Here is a 19,991-nt window from a genome sequence, read left to right on the forward strand (position 1 = left end):
TTAGTGATCCTTTAATAAATATAGCTCTTACCTTGGGAAACTTCACTGATTTCTGTGGGTCTCCACGCTTTATTTCCAATAAAAAAAAAAAAAACCTCATTTGATTGCAGCTCACTTTCTGTACTCCCTGTTTTGTACATTGCTGCCATTTTACTAGCTTGGTTGAACTAGATTTCCAGGTGAGTAACTGTTTTTCAACCTGATGTTATTTCATGTATTTATAGCTGCAAAGACTGTTCAACAGTTTCCAGTGTTTACAGGCCACAGTAGAATAGTACGTGGAAATCTGAGTTAACTCTGAAGATTTTGGAGGCAGAATAAGAGTGGTGGTGTGACACCCTGCCTGGGCAAATCAACCGACTTAGGGGTGGGAGGTATTAGGGTGTGGTTCCACATGATGGTTGAATTGATTTAATTGGTAGCTGTAGCTGCCTGTATCTCTCTGGCACTTGTTTAAGCTGAGATGAGTTGTTTCAGGAACCTAAACCATGAGAGATAAAAAAGACTAATATTCTGCAGGAGGACAGGAGAAGCTGAGATGGGCTAGAGCAGTGTCTTTGTAGGGCCATGTCTTCAAATGACAGTCAGATATTAAGAGTGTTTGCTTTACAACTAACTACTTACGTTCATCTGGTTTTCTTTTCTTAGAAAGTTACCTAGGCTTTTTTTATTTTAAGCCAAGTACAATTTTCTTTATCAGAGAATTTCAGATCTCTGTTTACAGATCAGAATATTTCACTGAAAGTAATTTGCTCTTAAACGTTATTCTCTATAGCTGGCATCACAAAGAACTTGCCACATCTGTAAATATCAGACTGGTTTATTGAAATGCAGAAGGCTTTCTGAACCATACTTAGATTTTATCATAATTTTTGGCAGCTGCCAAGTGTCTACTCAAGATTGTAGAAAACTAGTTTTGGGGTTTTTTTCCCCTTTTTTGTGGGAAAGCCATATCTACTCAAGGCTTTTGAATCTGGTGACTGAATAAAGAACATTTTTTTGCATTTGAAATGCTGGCTTCATTATAAAATATTCCAATAAAATAAATCTTAAATACATTTTGAGACAAATCCTTTTAATCATTGCAGAGCTATTTGAGGTTTCTGTAGTGTGTGCTTTGTTTTCAAAGTTGACATTCTCTGTCAAGAAGGCTCTGAGGGTCTCATTTGGAGATTTGATGAATCTGGTACCTACATGACAGAGGCTTGTTAATGAGTCTCCTAAAACTCAAAACTGTGAAACTAACTCATGTGTTTCTCCTTCCTGTCCTTTACAACTGTCTTGTTAGCCTTGATGATCAGTGCAATAGGAGTGTTTATCTGAAAAGCAAGAGGTAAATTGCATGTTTTCTCCTCTGCTTAAAAATCATTGAAATCCATGTTGTTCCTGTCAGGAATCAATAGTAGCTCAGCAGACTTCTGAAATAATAATCTATGAATGAACCTTGCAGTATCAGGAAGGCAGTCATCTAACACAGATGAGTTGAAAAGTTTGAAGAGGAGACTTGAATTCAGTGCTGTGTCCCAGACAGGAACAGAAATTTGCTTTTATACCTTTGTACCAGTATTCCAAATTTTCTGAAGTGATCTCCAAGATCTGCCACAAATAGATGAATTATTACCTAGCTTAGTAGCTTCATGTTGGCAGAGTGCCAGCTGATTTAGATGCCAGCGAACTCTCCAGCGTGTTGGTGCTGTGGCCAGAAATTCATTTGATGGGACCTGCTGCTGCCTGGCTGGTTGGGGTTGGGTGGCCGAGCACCACGGGCAGGGGCTGCTCCCTGCCCTTCCGCAACTGGGGGGGAGTTACACAGCACAAAATGATCTTCATTGAATGACACAGAAGATCCGCATCTTGGAGCATATTGCAGTGTTTTGATTGCAAGTTATACAGAATCAAGACAATCCCGTTTAAATCTAGTATAGTATTTGCATTCACATTTTTAATGCGAATAGCAGTATGCGTGCTTGCCATAGATGCTTTTGCACTTTGTTAAAATTTGTGTAATTGGACATTTCTTGTTTAAAGTATTTTTATTCTTCCTTTGGCTATGCGAAACATTTAAAATATTAAAATGAAAATTAGGTAAAGATAACTATGTTCGGGAAATAGTGAGGTAGTACATATGTGTTACTGTGACAGAACAAATGCTGTATATTCATATAACTCTGATTTGTCCCCTGGCCTGTTAAAATGAAGTACTGTTTTTTAAAAACTCTATGTCATCACGTAACTAAGTAATGTATGGAAAAACAGGGCAGTGTTAAAACTGAAAAAAGTTTTACTGCCTTGTCTCAAGATACCCTAATTTTCTGCACTTAGTGGCATAAAATTAATGTTTAATGCTTTTTGTACTAATTCAACGTGAAAAATATAGCTGCTGTGTGGCTATTTTATTGAATTAAAAATAGCAATGACAAAAAAATAATATGAAGGAAATCAAGCAAGCATTTGTTTTTCAAAGAGCCAACTTCATTGCTTCATAACCAGGTGGACAAAGTCTGGTTTTAAGGAAGTGTATGAAACAGAAAGGAAATCCGTTCCATTTCCTTTGCATACACTTTATGCAAAAAAAAAAAAAAAAAAGGGCAATGTGTAGGGGATGCTTGGCAAATTTTCAGGAGATGGTTGTCTAGGTGTTAAGCATCACATAATTCTGAAAATAAATCCTATAAAACCTTCTAATTCAGTTATTTTGTCTATGTTTATTCAGAGGCCATTTTTGATACATTCTCACCTTATGCGGTGCAAATTCTCTTACGTATGCCTGCAGTGTTTGTGGAGATGCTTCTGTTTTATTTATATGCTCTGATGAATTTGCCAGTTTTTTAGCTTTGGTTTCAGAGCGTGTACAGGTCTTGACGGACCTTTGTCCGGAAATGAGTACGGCCAAGATACATCTATATTTAGGGCCTAACAAAGTGTAGTCTGATTTTTGTCATAGTCATTGTTTTATTCTGACTCCTTTTTGCTCTTGACCTACTGGCAATGATGTTTTATGCTTTTTAAGGTGTTTTCTCATACAACATCTGTGAAATCTAGAAATTATTTTTTCCTCTTCAGTAATTACATTGAGAAATTTTGTTTCAAATTTCAACCCGTCTGTTTGGTGTGAGCTCTTGCACATTTTCTGGTTAATATTTCATCCTCAGAACACTCAATCTGTGGTTCTGTTTTAGACACCAGGTCTCATTAGTGTTACCTTTTTTCCACAGACTGGAGAATTCTCAGCTCGCTTCCTCTTGAAGCTGCCTGTAGATTTCAGCAATATTCCTACATACCTTCTCAAGGTAAAATGAATGTCTAAGTTGACAGTATTTGTGCAAGAATGTGAATTATTGAAATATTCTGAGTAACTATTTTGATTTTCCTGCCCTCCTCCTCCCCAAGAGTGTGAAATCCACCATTTCTAAAGCTGATTGGGTTGTGTTATGGGAAGGTGATATTAGACACACCGTTGTTTTTCGTGCTGTTTTACCAGGTAGTAAATATACACCTATCACTCTAAAGGACCCTGCAGGATTTGGGTTGTTGTAGAAGATTCCATGCAATGCAGATGTTCTCGGATTTTAGACACTATGATAAGTAGCAAAGTCCTGACCATATCCAAGGTATTATCTTAGGAAATAAATCTAAATATTTCCAGATAAACTCTTTTATGTGAGTCTACAGAATTTCAGGCTAGTAAGTGTTGGGTTTTTTTTAGTGAACAGTCCAACTGTACCAGTAGCCTTGATATTAATAGTAGAAGCAGAACAACAAACTAAATAAACCGTTCTTAACAGAGTGTGAAAGCAAATGCTGATGATGTGAACTGCAGATTTCAATTATTACTTTGCTTCATTGTTTACAATGAACACTAATTTGACCAGGTACTTTAGAAAGTAGGAATGTAGAGTATTGGTGTGAGTTAGAAAAATGTATTTATTTATTTGCTAAGAGGAAAAAAAAATAAACAAAACCAAACCAAAAAACGAAACAAGACCACACGCACACACAGACAAAAAACAAAAGCTTGTGACAAATTACTAGCATGGAATAATTTGAGTTGAAGGGTTTTCACAATAAGGCATCACTCTTTCAAGCAGTTACTGTGGCAGCTTGTGAGACATTCAGTGTTACTATATTGAGAGAACACAGTGAGAGATTTGGGTTCTCTCTGTCTTTCCTTTAAACTGCATGTCTGTTTCCTTACTCAGTTTTTTACTTCTGAACAACTGCTTAATATTTAGCAGCTAACGTGCTGAGATGTAGATCCTATTACCTTTTCTTCATCTTATTGTTAGAACTGTCTTCAGCTATTGTTAGATGACAATTGCAAACATGAATCTGCAGTCTTTCTCCAAATAAGATGTCTTCGGCTAAGAACCATGAAAATACAGGCAGGCAAAACTACAATCTGACGGAAATTTTTGGTTGTAGGCTGACATTGTTATCCTGTGGTCTCTTTACCTTCTGTAGACTGTTTGCTGTTTGAGTAATGAGGTGCTCCTAACTTTCTCAAAAGCATCCATATATTTTCAGTGTGTTTCTGTGATCATGGTAAAAGGCAACAGCTGGGACATGGGCTGTTATCAGGGCCTTCTCTAGTGACTTGATGGCAATATTTCAGTCCGATGTAAAAGGGTTGGCCAAGGCCTTTTCAGGAATTACGGTGCTGAGAAGCAGGATGCAGCAACAGGATAGCTGTGATTTCCTTCTGAAAGATTCTGTGGAAAAAAGGAGATTGAGAACATCTAATGTGAACTATGCTGTCTGCTCCTGTCAGAACTCCAAGTGCTGTATTTTCCAGGAACAATTTTAAATCGGTCAAAAATTTTAGGACATGTGCATACTGCGTCACAGGACTGTCCTTTATCTCTGTTGAGCTTCTGAGGAAACTGCATGACTTGAAGGTTGGAAGGTGATATATGATTTATGGAACTGTCATCATGTAGGAACCCTGTGATAAAAAAAGATTCTATTTTTGTTTCTAAAGAGTGATGTTTTAATACCTCACAGCATACTCCTCTTTCTGTAATTCCCTATCATGTTCACTAGAAATCTTCTACCTTCTTTAAACAAGGTTGATATACTGTGGATAAGTCATCAGTGCTCCACAGCTGCTTCCTGGAGGGTTGATCACTCTGAGTACTGAATGATTCATTAGTATGAAGGAAAACATGTATTTATTTTGCACGCATATGTAGATTGTGTGATGTGAAGAGATACACACTGAAGTAGTGGAATCAGAGTTTCCCAGTCTACTTTTATTTTGACATTTCTAAAATCATAATGTCTTAGCTTTGCAGTTTTAAAATTAATGTATTTTTATATGTAGTAGCCTGGGTTTTTAAGACAACATACCGATGAAATCCTTAGATTTCTTGTGCAGACTTCTGCTATGTGAATTGACAGATGAACTGTCTGTAGTAGGAAGGTGATGTGTAGTCTGGATGAGTAGCCACCAGAGAAGAATTGTTATTACATTCCAGTAGTGTTTGTTGACAGATGAGGGATGATTTGACTCCAGCTCCAGTGTGGATTATGACAGAGAGCACTCTGTAGCAGATACAGATCCTTGGCCCCGTTGCCTTTAGCTCCTTGTGTTCTGACATTACCAGCTATGTGGATGTCTTCTCATATGATAACAATATAAAGGCAGGTAGAATTGGAACTACTTTGTAGTTGAAATAATTATCCTCTGGCTACTCCAAACTCATAAAGCTATTTAAAAAAAATCTTATTTTTTTTAAGCTGCGTATATCTGTTTTCTGTTTTCTGGATGAGACTTTTGACATAAATAGATATATTTTTTTGGTAACAAAAATAATAGTACTTTATTTTCCATCATCTGCCAGTTACGTTGGCTTCAATGCTACTTGCTGGATGGTGGTACGTGATAGAGCATTCATTGATGCAGAGGAAATAATGGTCAATATATTATCCTGAAAGGTGGACGAGCAATCAGTAATTGACGTCTGCAGTGTATTAATAGCTTAATGTTTGAACTGTGGAATTTAATATGCTTGGATTATGTTCAGTGTGTTGCCAGCCTTATAGTGTGCAGTTGCTTCTCTGTAATGATTTGCAAAGTTCAAACCTGTGTTATACTGTCTCTGCCATCTTATTTTATGTTTAATGAATACTACTTGTATTGAAATCTGGTGAAATATTTAAAAAACATTGTGCTTGCCTTATCAATCACTCCTAGTACTCCAATGATTTATAATGCTTTTCTGAAATTTTTGTTGATGTCAGTAGGTAATCACACTGCAAGCATGACTGTAAAACTTTGAATAGTAAGCCAGTATCCAGATTTGAGGATGTAAGCTGTGAGAACGGTCTCTAGTGTTACAAAGTCTTAGGAACTGTTGAAAATAAACCCCTGAATCGTAAGATCGTAGTCTATAAACTTTGTACTGGTGGTGGTGAGAGTATTTTCCTTTCCCTATGAAGAATAAAAATTTGAAGACATTAGTTAAGTTAGATTGTTATGGACTGGAGAGGCGGATTTACCAGGTTATTTTAAAGATATTTGCTGCATTAAACTTAAAATTCAGTTCAAGCGTGTGTGCATTTTAAGGAAAGTATGTGAAGGACATCGAGAATGATTAAAAGAGCGATGCAGAGTACAATCTCTCTACCTTTGAATTCTGGAATTCTATTAAATGTTCTTCAGACATTATTTATTTGGAAATATAGTACCCCTTGTAGTAATGGCTGCAGAAGATAAATCTTTTTTCGTAAGGTTTCTTGGCATATTCATTCATATTTGAAAGAAAATATATCATTCTTTATTTTCCAAGGTAAAGAACTGTTGGAAAACAACTGTTGGCTTACAATGCAAAAGCACATTTTGGAAAAAATAACCATTCATATTTTCTCCTTTACAAATTTTTACTTTAATACAAAGATTTTGAATTGAATGTGGGTCTCTGTATCCACTTTTACTTTGTTTTGTTATGCCGATCCATTTGACATAAATGAATATTGTAAGTGTTGAAACAACTGCAGAATCAAGCTTGTGGCTCAAAGTACTGCAAAGTTGATTACTAATAAGTCTTTCATTAAGGTTCTCTTATTTGACAAGCATGTGGCTTTGGCTCAGGAAAATTCTTGCATCTGTAGCTATTTATATTATACTTTCCCTTTTTTTGCAGTTGGATTTTTAATCAGCACATTCATTTTGGCTTACACTGTTTTGTGTTGTTAGCAACATTTTAAACTTTAGCCACAGTATTTTATAAATGGAACTGTTCACTGTACATACAGGTTTTGAGTCATTCTCTAGTTCACATGGATGCCTCTTTAGAAAATACCATGTATGCTGCAGTAATAATGAAGGTAATAGACTTAGCATCTGAAATACCTCACCCAAAGTTTGTTTTATTCATTTGTTCAACTGTGGGGGTATATGTTGTCATAATGATAATTTGTTAAATATCTCCGGCTCAGTAATTTACAAATTGTACAGGATTATATGGCTGTAGTATGATTCCACAGTATGAGTAAATTTAGAGTATGTTGCCAGTGATGCTGTTGAAAACAAGACATTTAGGTATTTTTCTTTTATTTACATGTTTTTTTTGATGTTTTTGCTGATTAAGATGTGCCCTGATTACCACCACCTTCTTGCATGTAATTTATAAGGTATTCATTAGTTTTTCTTATGTACCTGCTTGTTCTGGCATGGTGAACAGCTAATATCTGGACCAGTCTAGTTATGATGCCGTGACCAGCAGCCTTCCAATAATTTCTTACTATTCAAGTGTGAAGAAAATATGTAAAGCACACCTCATTTATTTTTGTAGAAGATTGAAAAGATCTTTAAACTTGTTTTTTCTGAAGAGCTTTTTTGTGATGACCATTGTATTTAGTGCATATCTTTCAGAACTGAAACAAATAACAGACATTGTCTAGACACATTGCCAGGGGCCAAACAGTTGTGTGTAAGACTGTCAATGGAAAAGGTTTATCCTCATGTTCAAATTGAAAGGTAAGAACCTATTTGTGTTTTTCTTTACTGTGATTTCATAATTTGGAAGTCTGTTAAAAGACTTCGGTGCAACTTTTGTTTACAACGTAGACCAAATTCCAGGTACTGTGAAAAGACTGCAATACTTATGTATGTTTGAGTAATCAGCTATAGTGGAGAACAAACAAAAGTCAAGTATGATATGCAAGGTCTAATGAGATCTTTTCCAGGCCAGTGTCTTTACTATTGTGATTTATCAGTTTGATTTATCGCTGCTTAACTCAAAAACTTGAGCTAAATGTCCTGAAAAAGTACAATATTTTCTTTAGCTTTTAAACTTCAATTGATTTTGTTGGTAGCTGGCTAACCAAAACCTGATGTGTAGTGTCTTATGGTCACAAAGTCAATGGTAAGAAGGAATTAAGAGTCCAGATCTGACTTGCTGTTTTTACGCTAGACTGTTATACACTGTGATGGGCAGCAGTATGTACTATTTCACTGTCTTCCCTTAATGTATATATGTCTTCTAGATTGGGTAGAATGATGAACCTGTACATCAAATGAAGCTTGTCATGTCTGTGGTGACAGCTGTCGTTTTACCTCTTTTACAAACAGGAAAACTAGCTGTTTATAAGACTTTTAGGTAATCCAGAAATAATGCGTACTTATCGTAATTGACAATACTTTGACCATGCTTTCTATCGAGATCTTTTAGGATAATATATAGACTGCTGTTAATCATATGCTACTTAGGACTTTGTGACAGAGGCATAAATTTAACTGCCTGAATTGTATTCCATAATGTGTCCTTTATCTTGAGTTGTATGTAAGCATTTGGAATAAACAGTTTAAATTTTAAAAGTAGATGTCAGTATGATATTCTCTAGATTGCTTCTTGTATGAGCATTACATTACTTAAACAGAATATCAAATTGTCAAAGATTGTCTAGTCTCTTCTGTTAATAGTTTAAATGCAAGCTTTATAACATGCAATTATAATGAGCTATTGAGATTTTAGATTAGAAGTGTGTCCATGCAAGTTAGTACTGGCAGCATAGTTTGTAGTGGCTGAAGCCAGTAAATTGTATAATCTAGACGGTGTGAAAATAAACGTAACCTGTGTGTGCAGAAGACGTTTATCAAGAAGAAATGTCATTGATACTTGTCTCTAAGAATCTTTCATTTTAGCCTGTGCCAAGAAATCTGTGGTTTACTTTTGCTGTCCACTTTTTTCATCAAAAAATACTAAATGAAGTACCATCAAGGAAGCATCGCTTTTCCCCAGTACGGTGGCCAGTGTCAGAGCAGCGGCTTGTCGCCAGAAGCACAGAGACTCTAAGGAGGAGAACTTGCATAATGAGTGAGGCCAAATATAAATAAATAAATTAATTAAGAGGTGTTCGCGTCATGAAATGTCTTTGGCAGTTTAAGAAGTTATGTAGTCAAAAAAATGGTGACTTTTTTGGTGATAAAATATTTCTAAGTGTCTAGGTTTTCGTAATTACTTAAAACCATAAAATCTGTGAGCTGTAAAGGTTTGGGGTTTTAGTTTTGGTTTTTATTTAGCAGGATGTTTCAGTTGTCACTGTAGGTAAAAGTTAAGATCTTACTTATTCCCCTGTGTAGAAGCATTGTGCTCCGTGGCTAGTCTTACTCCTGCAGTCTAATAATTAACCTGATAGAGTTGTTGCTTTGCCACAGAATTTACTGATTCTGGCATTGGAGAGTTGAGAGTAAAGCGTTACTGCTGCACTTCAGTGAAGCTCCAGAAATACTTACAGAAACGATGATTTAATTAATCATCCTTCCATGATTTTATTCTATTCTGCCCACAAAGCAAGGGAAGCAAAACCCTGTAAAAGTATCCTTTATAATCAGAACATGTTACATTTGAGTTTTGTAAACTGATTGGTTCCCTTCATTCTCAATAAATTTTGTTAGCACAACTTTTCCACAACATCATGGTTTGTTTGTAGTAACTAGTCACTAAAACCACATAAAACATGGTAGTGTCAAGAGCACCTTAAGCTCCATATGCTGAAAGCCAAAAGCAATTTTTTAAATCAGCTTTTTCTGTAATTTATTGGAAGATTCTGTTAATAAGATCTGTCAACTGGAACAGCTCATTCTGTACAGCTGGTGATTTTTATAGGTTGTGATCTTAATATGAATCATAATCTCCCATCAACTGTATTTCTGATGACAGTTATATTTAAACATTTTATTTTTATCATGCAATAGTAAAAGAAAGGACCACCACATCTTACTATACTCATCTCAATGTCTGTGAATTTTGCTGTCATTTGATAGAACTATTAATTTAGTACTCTGAGATGACTAGAAATAGGTGGGTTTTTTTTAATTTAAGAAAAAAACATGAAGAAAAACAGGTTGAAAAGAGCAGCTTCTGAAATTTAAAAGCCTTTTTTTCATCTGGTGGGAAAGTTTATAGACATGTTTTGTTGCGTGACTTGGTTCAGGTTTACTGCCTTGTTGGGGCTTGTAATTTGTACTGTTGCTTTACATTTGCGTTCTATGTGTTGCATAGGAAGAATGGAATTCAATAGCCATAAAAATAATTGCAGGGTATTACATAATGATGGTGCTTGATTTATCTGTCATGGTCCACCCATAGTATGTAGAACAAGCAATGTACAGTGATCTTCAACTGGGAAGAGGATCTGGGATATATTTTTTTTAAAAAAACTTTTTCTTTAGTTCCCTGTTGCTTCTTCTAAGACCAAGTATTTGAGAAGTTGTTGAGCACAGAATAGGAGCATAGTAATAATTTGTAAAATTCATTTACCAGCAAATCTGCTTTTGCAAATGTGGGCGTACATAAAACATGACGATAGGATGTTAAGAAGAATATTTTAGTGTTGAGCCCACAGCTTCTTTCTGCTATTAGGTTTCTTCCTTAGGTCTCAGATCAGGGCTTAAGTCCTACAGCAGCTCATATTTTGAGGTTTTAAAGTCGGCTGTCTTTACTAAAGTGCCAGATATTTACTGTTATAGTGATTGGGTTGGCTTAGTGTTTTGGGGTTTTCTTGTTCTGACTTTCAAGTTACTAGATCATGTCTGTCTTTTTAAGAAAGAAAAGTACTAACACAAATGTATGTCTGCATGATGATTTATATGATTCTTAGTCATTCTTGTTTTGGATTCTGTGATTTGCACTGGTAACTTTATTAATTACACAAAATCCTTTAATGGCTGGCAGTCTAAAAAGGGGGTTTTCTTTTTTTTTTCTTTTAATATGTATCTGAAAAATAGCTGTATTACACTGCCCACTTTTACTTGGTTTTGTAGCTTTACTATTGAGTCAGTTACTCTCAGCACTAAATATTAACGCTGTGAGGCTGGATGATCCATCACATTTATTTTTGTCTAATTGATGCTGACAATGTCATTGATCGTAATATTACGAAACATTAAATAATAATAATTAAAAAGAACCACACACACAAACCCAAAACAAAACACAAACTACCACCAGCAAAAAAATCTTGAACATTCTGCTGTTTTGCTTCCATGTTACCAAAAGCACAGCATTTTTTCCACTAATTGCTGATTAATAGTGTGCTATGTTCCTATCAAGCTCTGCATTTCTATAGTAACTTCTAGTTAGGAGAGTAGTTGCTTGTTTACATACAGGGTATTTTGGTATTTTCTGTTTTAGAGGGAGACTTTAAATGGAGAAGGCTAAAGGAAAGGCTGCCTTGTCCAGCAGCATCTCAGTGAGACAGTGAAAGAAAGATAAATAAAACTTAGACCTGTTGACTGTCTATTTCTGTTTTAATGATTTAAATGTTCGTGCTGGAACTTGTATGTCTCCTGTGTGCTGGGACCTGCAATCATTGCAAACAGCACGTCCATGGGAGAGATGGGGCAGTGGGGAGGAGCGTTAATTTGGCTTCATTGGAAGCAATTAGGTGTGCTCCATAGGTCTTAACAGGTTACTAGAACATCAGCATTTGGGCAAAAGTATGTTTGTGAACTAAATGTTCGTTTTCAATGATGTAATGAACAGTCTGGAGTGCACAAACAATATTTTAAGTATATCCACATAAAATAGATGGGTAGTTCCCCTGCTGAAGGAAAATAGTGAAATGGAGTTAAGCTAATAATATTGCATCAACTCCTGCCACTCTTTGTCATTTTAATGATTTGCTTATTCGAGTTAGCTTTAGTAATAAACTGCTGAAATGTGTACCCTTTTTAGTATATCTAAACATGTTTATATATTTGGAGAGATCAGATATTCTGTATTTTACTGTAACGTCTTTTCTGGTCTAGAAAGATGTTAGACAATTGTGACTGATGTCTGGGCTAGAACTAATGACTGACTGATGGTATGTAAATAATCAGCTACTCATTTGCAAGAACCCTGAGGACAATGTGGTGTTTAACAAAGAATAAACACACTCGTTCCAAATTATTATTTTCATTGTTCAGCGTTTATTGTTGTGTGTCCTAGATGAAATCATTAATTCTGCCTCATTTCACCTAGACTCATGACTTTTTGTAAGTAATAAATCTTACTTAATTTCCATACTACTATTAAGTGATTATATTGGCTGTTGACATGTAGGTCAAATTATATACAGGTTATCGTTTTGACATACATATAGGTATTGTCTCTTTTTATCTACATAGGATAGATGATAACAGTAACTGAGCATCTTATTAATTCTTATTTAATATCTTGTTCAGAATAGGTGTGACATATGGAAAAAACCCTCTGTTTTTTTAGACAGAACTTGAAGCATGGAGGTACTAGGTGTATACAAATTTGCAGTGGAATCCTGAGCTGTGAGTAGAGAGCTTGTCCAGGGCTCTCACCAGAATGTTGCTTTTCCTCTTCCTTCTATACCGTTCGCAATTCATCACAGTTACGATGAACAGTCGTTCAGGTCCAGTGCATTTTGGCACATTTTTCTTGAAGGAATAACAGGCTATTTCTGTCAGCAGGGAGAGTTGTATGACTTCAGAGTTGTTGGAGAATTTTCTCTTAGGCCATTTTTCCACTGCTACAGATTTCTGTGTTGTCTCTCCTTAAAATTCTTTACTGTCCTGGAGTGTCTTAAGCACCTGTTGATTTTAGTTATCATGGATACCTCTTAACATTTGTACCATAACTTATAAGATGTTATATTGACTCATATAAATCACTTTTTCCATTGGAAAATTGTACGCTGCTTTTTTTCCACACCCAACAAACTGTATAGTTCAACGACAACAAATCTGCTCCTAGCATTAAAAAGACTGGGGCTCCGAGTTCCAGCGATTTGTGCAAGCAACAAAAAGCATTTGGGTTGTATTTCTAAAAGGAATGAGATGCTCTCTACATGCCACTGACTTCAGTGGCAATAAGCTCATTAAAATAGACAATATTTCTCGCAGTCAGGCTCCTGTCAATATATTACAGAGCTTGATGCTACTGAGTATATCTCTGATGGTGCTTAGAACTTCTATGATATTTTCCTTCCAAAGTTCACAGAGCCCAGCTGTGTTCTGTGTGAAAGAAAAGCACTGGAACTGCTTCACTGTTTTAAAAAAAACCAAAAAGTTGAAAAGCAAATAAATAGCAGAGCAAGGAGTAGAGTACATGAAATCTGGCTTGCTTACTGTCTGATAGTTTTCTCTGGGTGACAGATACCTAAACTAAGATACAACTTTAGCCTTATATCCTTTACACTGTTTCATCTTTGCTTACAAGTGGTAGCTTTCTAGGTAGAATTTCGTTCTTTACATACCCATTTTGTTTTATGCATATCATGTATTTTGACAGTGTATGTAAAATGCTATTAAAATGGCAGTAATTGTTCTGTGTAAGTAACCTTGACTGCACAAGAACTACTGAACAGAAGAGCTGTTTATCTTGTATTAAATATTCATTTTTAAGTGGCAACTCAAGCTACTTTTGCAAGTTTTTGTTTGTTTTGTTTGGTTTTTGTTTGTTTTTCTTGTTTTTTTTTTTTTTAAATCAGAAACCATTGTTGAAACTTTATTTCAAGGTGTGAAAATTAGTAGGTAGATACTGGGTAATGAAAAAGACTTATTTAGAGCAGGCGGTGTATTTGGAGTAAAGATCAGTGACCAGGATTTATGCAACTTGTTTGGTAGAAATAAAGGACTGTGTTGCCGATAATGTGGAACTTTAGGACTGCATGCTTTATGAGCTCTGCTAAAACAGAAGAAATGTTGGAACAAAATTACCAGAGGGATTCTTCTGTTTGCAATAGCAAATGTTTTATGAGAAGCTGTGTAACTGAATTTGTAATAAACAAGGCTGGCATTTTACGATTGTGTTCTTGCAGCAGCAGTTTTACTGTATGGCATCAACTTAATAACTAAAATATTATCTCTTTTTTGTTTACCACATGTTGCCAGTTCCTTCTTGAAAAGACGTGTGATCAAACTGCAGCCCAGTTTACAGGTCTTGAGGCAATGATAATATCAGATTTGGGAGACTATACCTGTTAAAGCAACTTGGAGGCATATATTATCTCTCTGACTCATGTGAAGCAGTATTGCTGTATGCAGAATTATTTTTCCTTGGCTTCCTTATTTATCAGTTTTGTGAATATAACTGGATAAATTTGCCCCTCCTAGGAAAATGGTATAGATAGATTTATGCCAGTGATAACAAAGCGTTATCACTCTTATCAAAAGGTAACTGCATATGAATAAACAGTATATTAATAAAATGCTTCAATAATAAATAAAAAAGAAGCAATAGCACTAAAAAGGTAACTTAATAGGAAAGAACTGAGAATCATTGGAAGTCTAGTAAGAAAAAAGACCCATATAAGAGTGAAAAAAATTACATTCTGTTAGGTTTGGAGGGATGCATTCCTGGGAAACTTGGAAAATTGTAGTAGTGATCTGTATAAATAGGGAGAACAATTAAGTTGCCATGCAGTTCAGCAAGACAGAAGGTGAGTCTTTGCTTAGTAAGACTACCCTGATAGAGTGATATCTGTGCAGTCTTCTGGCACACACGGATGTAGGTTTTAAGATTTTAAGTAAAACAGCCAGGTTTGTGAGCAGTAGAAATGTTGAAGCTTTGTTTCATACAGGTCAAATCCCTTGTCTTCCTGAATCTCTACGCTGTGCCACTGTGGTTCTCCCACATAGCAATTTATCAAGTGAGAAGACGGGAAACGTGTTCACTGGTTGACCCCCAGTTGCTGCCATTCATAGCAAGCTGAATTACCTATTGCGATAACAGGGTAGTCGGTTGTCTGTCTCCTCTACCTGACTGCTGTTCTTCATATAGCTTTTATGAACTTAATTATCTTTGAGACTAAAAACAGGTTGGAGAAAGGAGGGGACAGGGTCGGGAGGCATCTGGAAGTGTGCTCACATACGCACTGTATCTGAAGCCAAGGGAAAAATCATTACAATGTGTGTATATTAAAATGAAAAACTTGATGACATTAAAAAGTTTTTCATAATCCAAAAAGTTTCAGAACAATTTTACTCCAGTGGAATGAATGTCCAAGTAGAATATTTCCACTTGGTTAGCGCTGAGACATTTGGTTGAATTTGGTTGTAAACTCCTTCCTGCAACCTAACTATCAGTGGTGTTTAAATTGATTTGAAAACGCCAATCTAAGGGATTGTATATTTTAAAAATAAATCTTTAAGTGTGTTCAGTGCCGGAACGTTAGTAGTAGGTCAAGGTGCAGCTGGTTTTCTCCTTTCTCCACTGAGTTGTTCATCACTTACTGTGAAGGAAACCTCCCCCTTCATGGGAGCTAAAAGAATCAGCTGTAAGTTTTCAATATGAAGACAACTTAACAGCTCATTTAATATGCAAAACCTATTTTGTGGTTGGACAGCAAAAGCAAGAGTCTGAATTTGTAGAGAAAGATGAATAATCTCTATATCACCATATTAAGGCAATTTTTGGAGGTACTATCAATTAACATATTTACAGCTGTACAAAACACATTGGAGTGTGCTTTTTGAATTGCAGAGAAAGAGTGGAAACAAGTCTTATCTGTTCATCTTTGTTCTAATTATGGATTCTTTGAAAAATACAATGAAAAAGATTCTTATTGAGATTAATATATTGGAAGCTTACTGCATGTGAACTTTTGAAAACACTAGTTTGAAACTTTCACAGCATTGTCTCCAGATATTTACGTGTTTCTCCTGTACATGAGTGCATTCAGATCCTTAGAAAAATACTACATGGAGGACAAAGTATTTGAAAATGCTTGTTTTATTATTTTTAAGTAAACAATTAGTTCAGGACTGTTTACTTTTTTTATGCAGCCATTGATTGCAAACCAGCTTCTAACACGCTGAAAACTAGACAAATACACAGCAAAGCATTTATCAGTGCTGATTGAGAAAGGAATATTCAAAAATTGACGAAAATACCTTGACAGCGTCCTGTTAAGTAACCATCTGCAAATATATTAATGCCATTGTTTTAATAGACTCCTTTCTTGATTAATCAATGACCTTATTCTCTTAAGCACATCTGTCAGGACATGTCTTCCTAACAAATCTGTTCAGCCTGGAGCATGTAAGGCATCATCCTCATCTTCAAACTGTGTTAAGTCAAGAAAATGTTGTGGTAACGTGGGCATCGCTTGTCCAAGAACATCAAGAACCTTGGTGAGGATCTTTTTAACCATAAAAGGATGTATGTTATGCTTTCTTGTTTGGTGGAAGTCGGAAGGGAGTGAAAAAAATACAGAAGGAATTTTTATTACAGAGAAGTATTTCCTTGCAAATAGTACATGAAGGAATACAGTGTCTGAAAAAAGATTTTGTTGGCAGGAGAAGTAGTAGTCTGAACTACATATTGTTGCTGATAAATGTTTTAGCTATAGATGAATAAGGTATTTAAAATTCAAATTTGTCTAACAGCAGAAACATAAAAAGTTCATTTTTAGACACCTACGTATTTTTTTATATGCTTGTGTAGATCTTTCTTGGGGTACTAGGCCTGATGTATAACACCCCAGCCCACCCCCCCATACCTAGAGACTGTTACCAGTTGCAGGTGTTTAGAAGCTTGCCTGTGAAATGAAGGAAAAGTAAATGAACTTGGCATTGTGTGTTTTTTTTAGGAATTTGCGTATGAAGAGTTTTTCAGAGCTGTTCCATCCTGGTGGTGTACCAGTGTAATTGTTAGCAAGATGTTTATTTGTTGCTCTTCAATATGTTTTCTATTTCTTTTGAGAATGATGAGAAATTCCTGGGCATTGATATTATTTATGGTGGGAAAAATGATATATTTTATTTTAAGATCATGAAGTCATAAAAGAAGTTCAAAAGTGAATGTTGACTTCTACACTCTTCAGCTTGCATTCCTTTTTTAAGAGTATATTTCCTTTTTAAGTTTAGGAGTGTTAACAAAAATCTTACTCTCAAACGCACCTTTAGTGACCAGAACTGTTGAGCACAGTAAGAGGAAAGTATGCTCCATTTTGTTTGCATTATGTTCCATTTTGTTTTCCTAAGCCTAACCCTGCACATAAGTATGCAACACGTCATTAAATGTAGACTTTGAATGTTTCTGAGATTCTGGGAAAAAAAGAAAGGTATACTAATATCTTTAAAGCCTGTGAGTGTCAGTGTCCTTTCTTTCCGTAGCTCATGGTGATCAAGCTGCTTTTCAGTGTGAGGTCTGAGGAGCACAAGTTTTATATTGTGTTTTGGTTTCCACAGAGGTTCTTAAAGAGATTCAGTGTGATGCCGAGAGGACAAGTCACACAATCTCTTGAGTTTTCATACATAAAATAGGGGGGGAAAAAAAATTCAAAACTTCTTAGTGACATACAGTTTCACATTTGTACAATGTTTTGTTTCTTTATTGCAGTCTTCTTTCTATAACAAATTATTGGTTATCCAGCTATTCCAGTGGTTTGAAAGCATTTACATGCTGAAAAGGCAAGTAGACGTATTTTCAATAAGTGTGTGTGTGCCTAACATGTGCTTGTAAGGAGTGCTGGGTTTGTTTGTTTGGTTGGTTGGTTTTTTTTTTCTGTAAAGGACTGGGAGAATGAGAGTGAAGTTTTCTTATTTCTTCTGTTTTGTTTTCCTATAGTGTGTTTTGTAGAAAGTTAGGTGCATTGCAAATGTAAGATTTTAAATGTAGATTTCATTTAATAAAATTACACCATTGCCATATAAATTCTTGGAATGATGATATGGCCTCACTGAATCTTCCTTCGCAGTTTTTCTTACACAAATACTGTAAATAATAGTACAGTTAATCAGTGTTACTGATTATTTAGTAATGAGAATCAAGTTGCTTGCTTTTGGAAACAAGGAATCTGTAATACACTCAACTGTCATAAAAAGTGGTTGATGTTTAGCATTAAACTGATGTTTTGTCTGGAGTGAAGAGCAAGTGTGTGCATCATGATAGGTGGGTTTTCTTCCCTGTGTTGCAAAGAAATATTCATTATACTTTGTGTTGTGGGAAAGGACCAGCTAGCAGATTCGTTTCCCTGTGTTTGTGTTAGAAAGGAGGTTTATGGAAAGTGATCAAGGCAAGAATTATTATGACTCCTGTTCTGAAACAAGTTGCCTGCAATTTTTTAAAAACAAATATTTGAGATGCCTTTATAGAGGGCTGGTGTAATGGCCTAGTTGGTGGAGTTTGGGCTGGTCAAGAGATGACTGAGTTTTTTATCCTATGAGGTATATTCTGAAGTCAACAGGAACATGATCAGAGAACTCTGTTCATAAACATAGATTTTCAAACCATCTGAAATACGAAGGGTAATTATATGGCATTATATTTAAAGGCCTCTTTGTGTTATATGCTTGTTCTGTGTTTCAGAGGGATAAATATATACAAGAATTGTGGGTGTGTCAAAGCAGCAAAACTGGTTCAGACAGGTAAAAGCATTTGAAGTGGTGTCTTTGCACCATTAATAGTTTTGAGTTGGTCTCAATATTTCTGCATTAATATTATGAATCCTATTTTCAAGGATTTATTACTCCTATAAAAGCATCAGACATGTTGCTTTTTCATTCTTCTTCTATTAAAAACATTTTATGCAGGCGGTGATAGCTGTCTGATACTGGAAATGCTTCTGCAACTTGAAATTTTTTCTTGTTGTTCATGAAGCAGTCGGTGATAGTTAAAGGAATGAAGATTAATAGGCTTCCTTTCTGCTGCATTGAGGGAGATCTTTGCAGTCAGGATCTAGAAGTTTAGAAATACAGAGTTAAGGTTATAAGTTGTATTAATCTCTACCTTTTAGAATTGGGAAGCTGGTTTATGTCATTTTGCTAGGGTCAGGTAGTGACAGAATAGAAATAGATTCTGGTAGTTGTGATTTTTAAGCCATGGAGTATCAAATCCAATAATTACTTTATCTGCTAATTTAGTTGTGGCTGTCAACCTAAATTTAGTATAATATTTATTAATAGGTGAGTACAAGCTGCTCCGTATGCTAATCTTTGTCCATTTGAGTATTTGTTTATCATGGTTGAACTTTATGCAATTTAAGGAGCTGTCATTCAGTAGATATTTTTAAGTCTTCAAGTAATATCCTTTGATGCAGCAATGTTGAAGGGAGAGAGGAATGAACAATTTTATTAATTTCTACCAAAATGAAGTCTTGAAATAACTGTTTTAAAAATTAAGTTCTGCTTTAGTCACGGGAGATATTTTAAATGCTGTTTTAATCCATTTTAAGTATAGTTTGAATTGCTACCAGCAGCTTAAAATGTGTGTATTTATGAATTTAGGATTGCAAGTGTTTTGCATAAGTACTTTGCAAATGCCTTTGTGCTTCTTTATTTAAAAAATTATTTACTGGCAGTTCAATATGTCAAAATGAATCAGAAGACAGTGGAAGTGATATTATAATCTATCCACGTGAACAGTGGCATGCATCAAATTCACATAAAATTAAGTAGACTTTCAGTGGTGAGACTTAAGTGTCATTCTCTTCTTGCCTTCATTGGTAAGCATGCGTGTCGGCCTTTAGATGTAAATGGCAACTCAAGCTGTTGTTGTGTCAGGTTGATCAAACCAAACCTGAATTTAGGA

General features: G+C 35.4%; 1 protein-coding gene across 2 annotated transcripts in view; it reads left to right on the forward strand.

Annotated features, from left to right (window-relative positions):
* The window catches only part of BABAM2 (BRISC and BRCA1 A complex member 2), a 172,846-nt gene that overhangs the window by 56,014 nt on the left and 96,841 nt on the right, over positions 1-19,991 (forward strand). For both annotated transcript variants that reach the window (XM_065058171.1, XM_065058172.1), the window contains exon 6: positions 3,216-3,290. In XM_065058171.1, the coding sequence (XP_064914243.1) occupies positions 3,216-3,290 (75 nt within the window). The remainder of the gene's footprint in view (positions 1-3,215; positions 3,291-19,991) is intronic.

The sequence above is a fragment of the Columba livia genome, chromosome 3 (assembly GCF_036013475.1).
Source record: "Columba livia isolate bColLiv1 breed racing homer chromosome 3, bColLiv1.pat.W.v2, whole genome shotgun sequence".
Lineage (NCBI taxonomy): Eukaryota > Metazoa > Chordata > Aves > Columbiformes > Columbidae > Columba > Columba livia.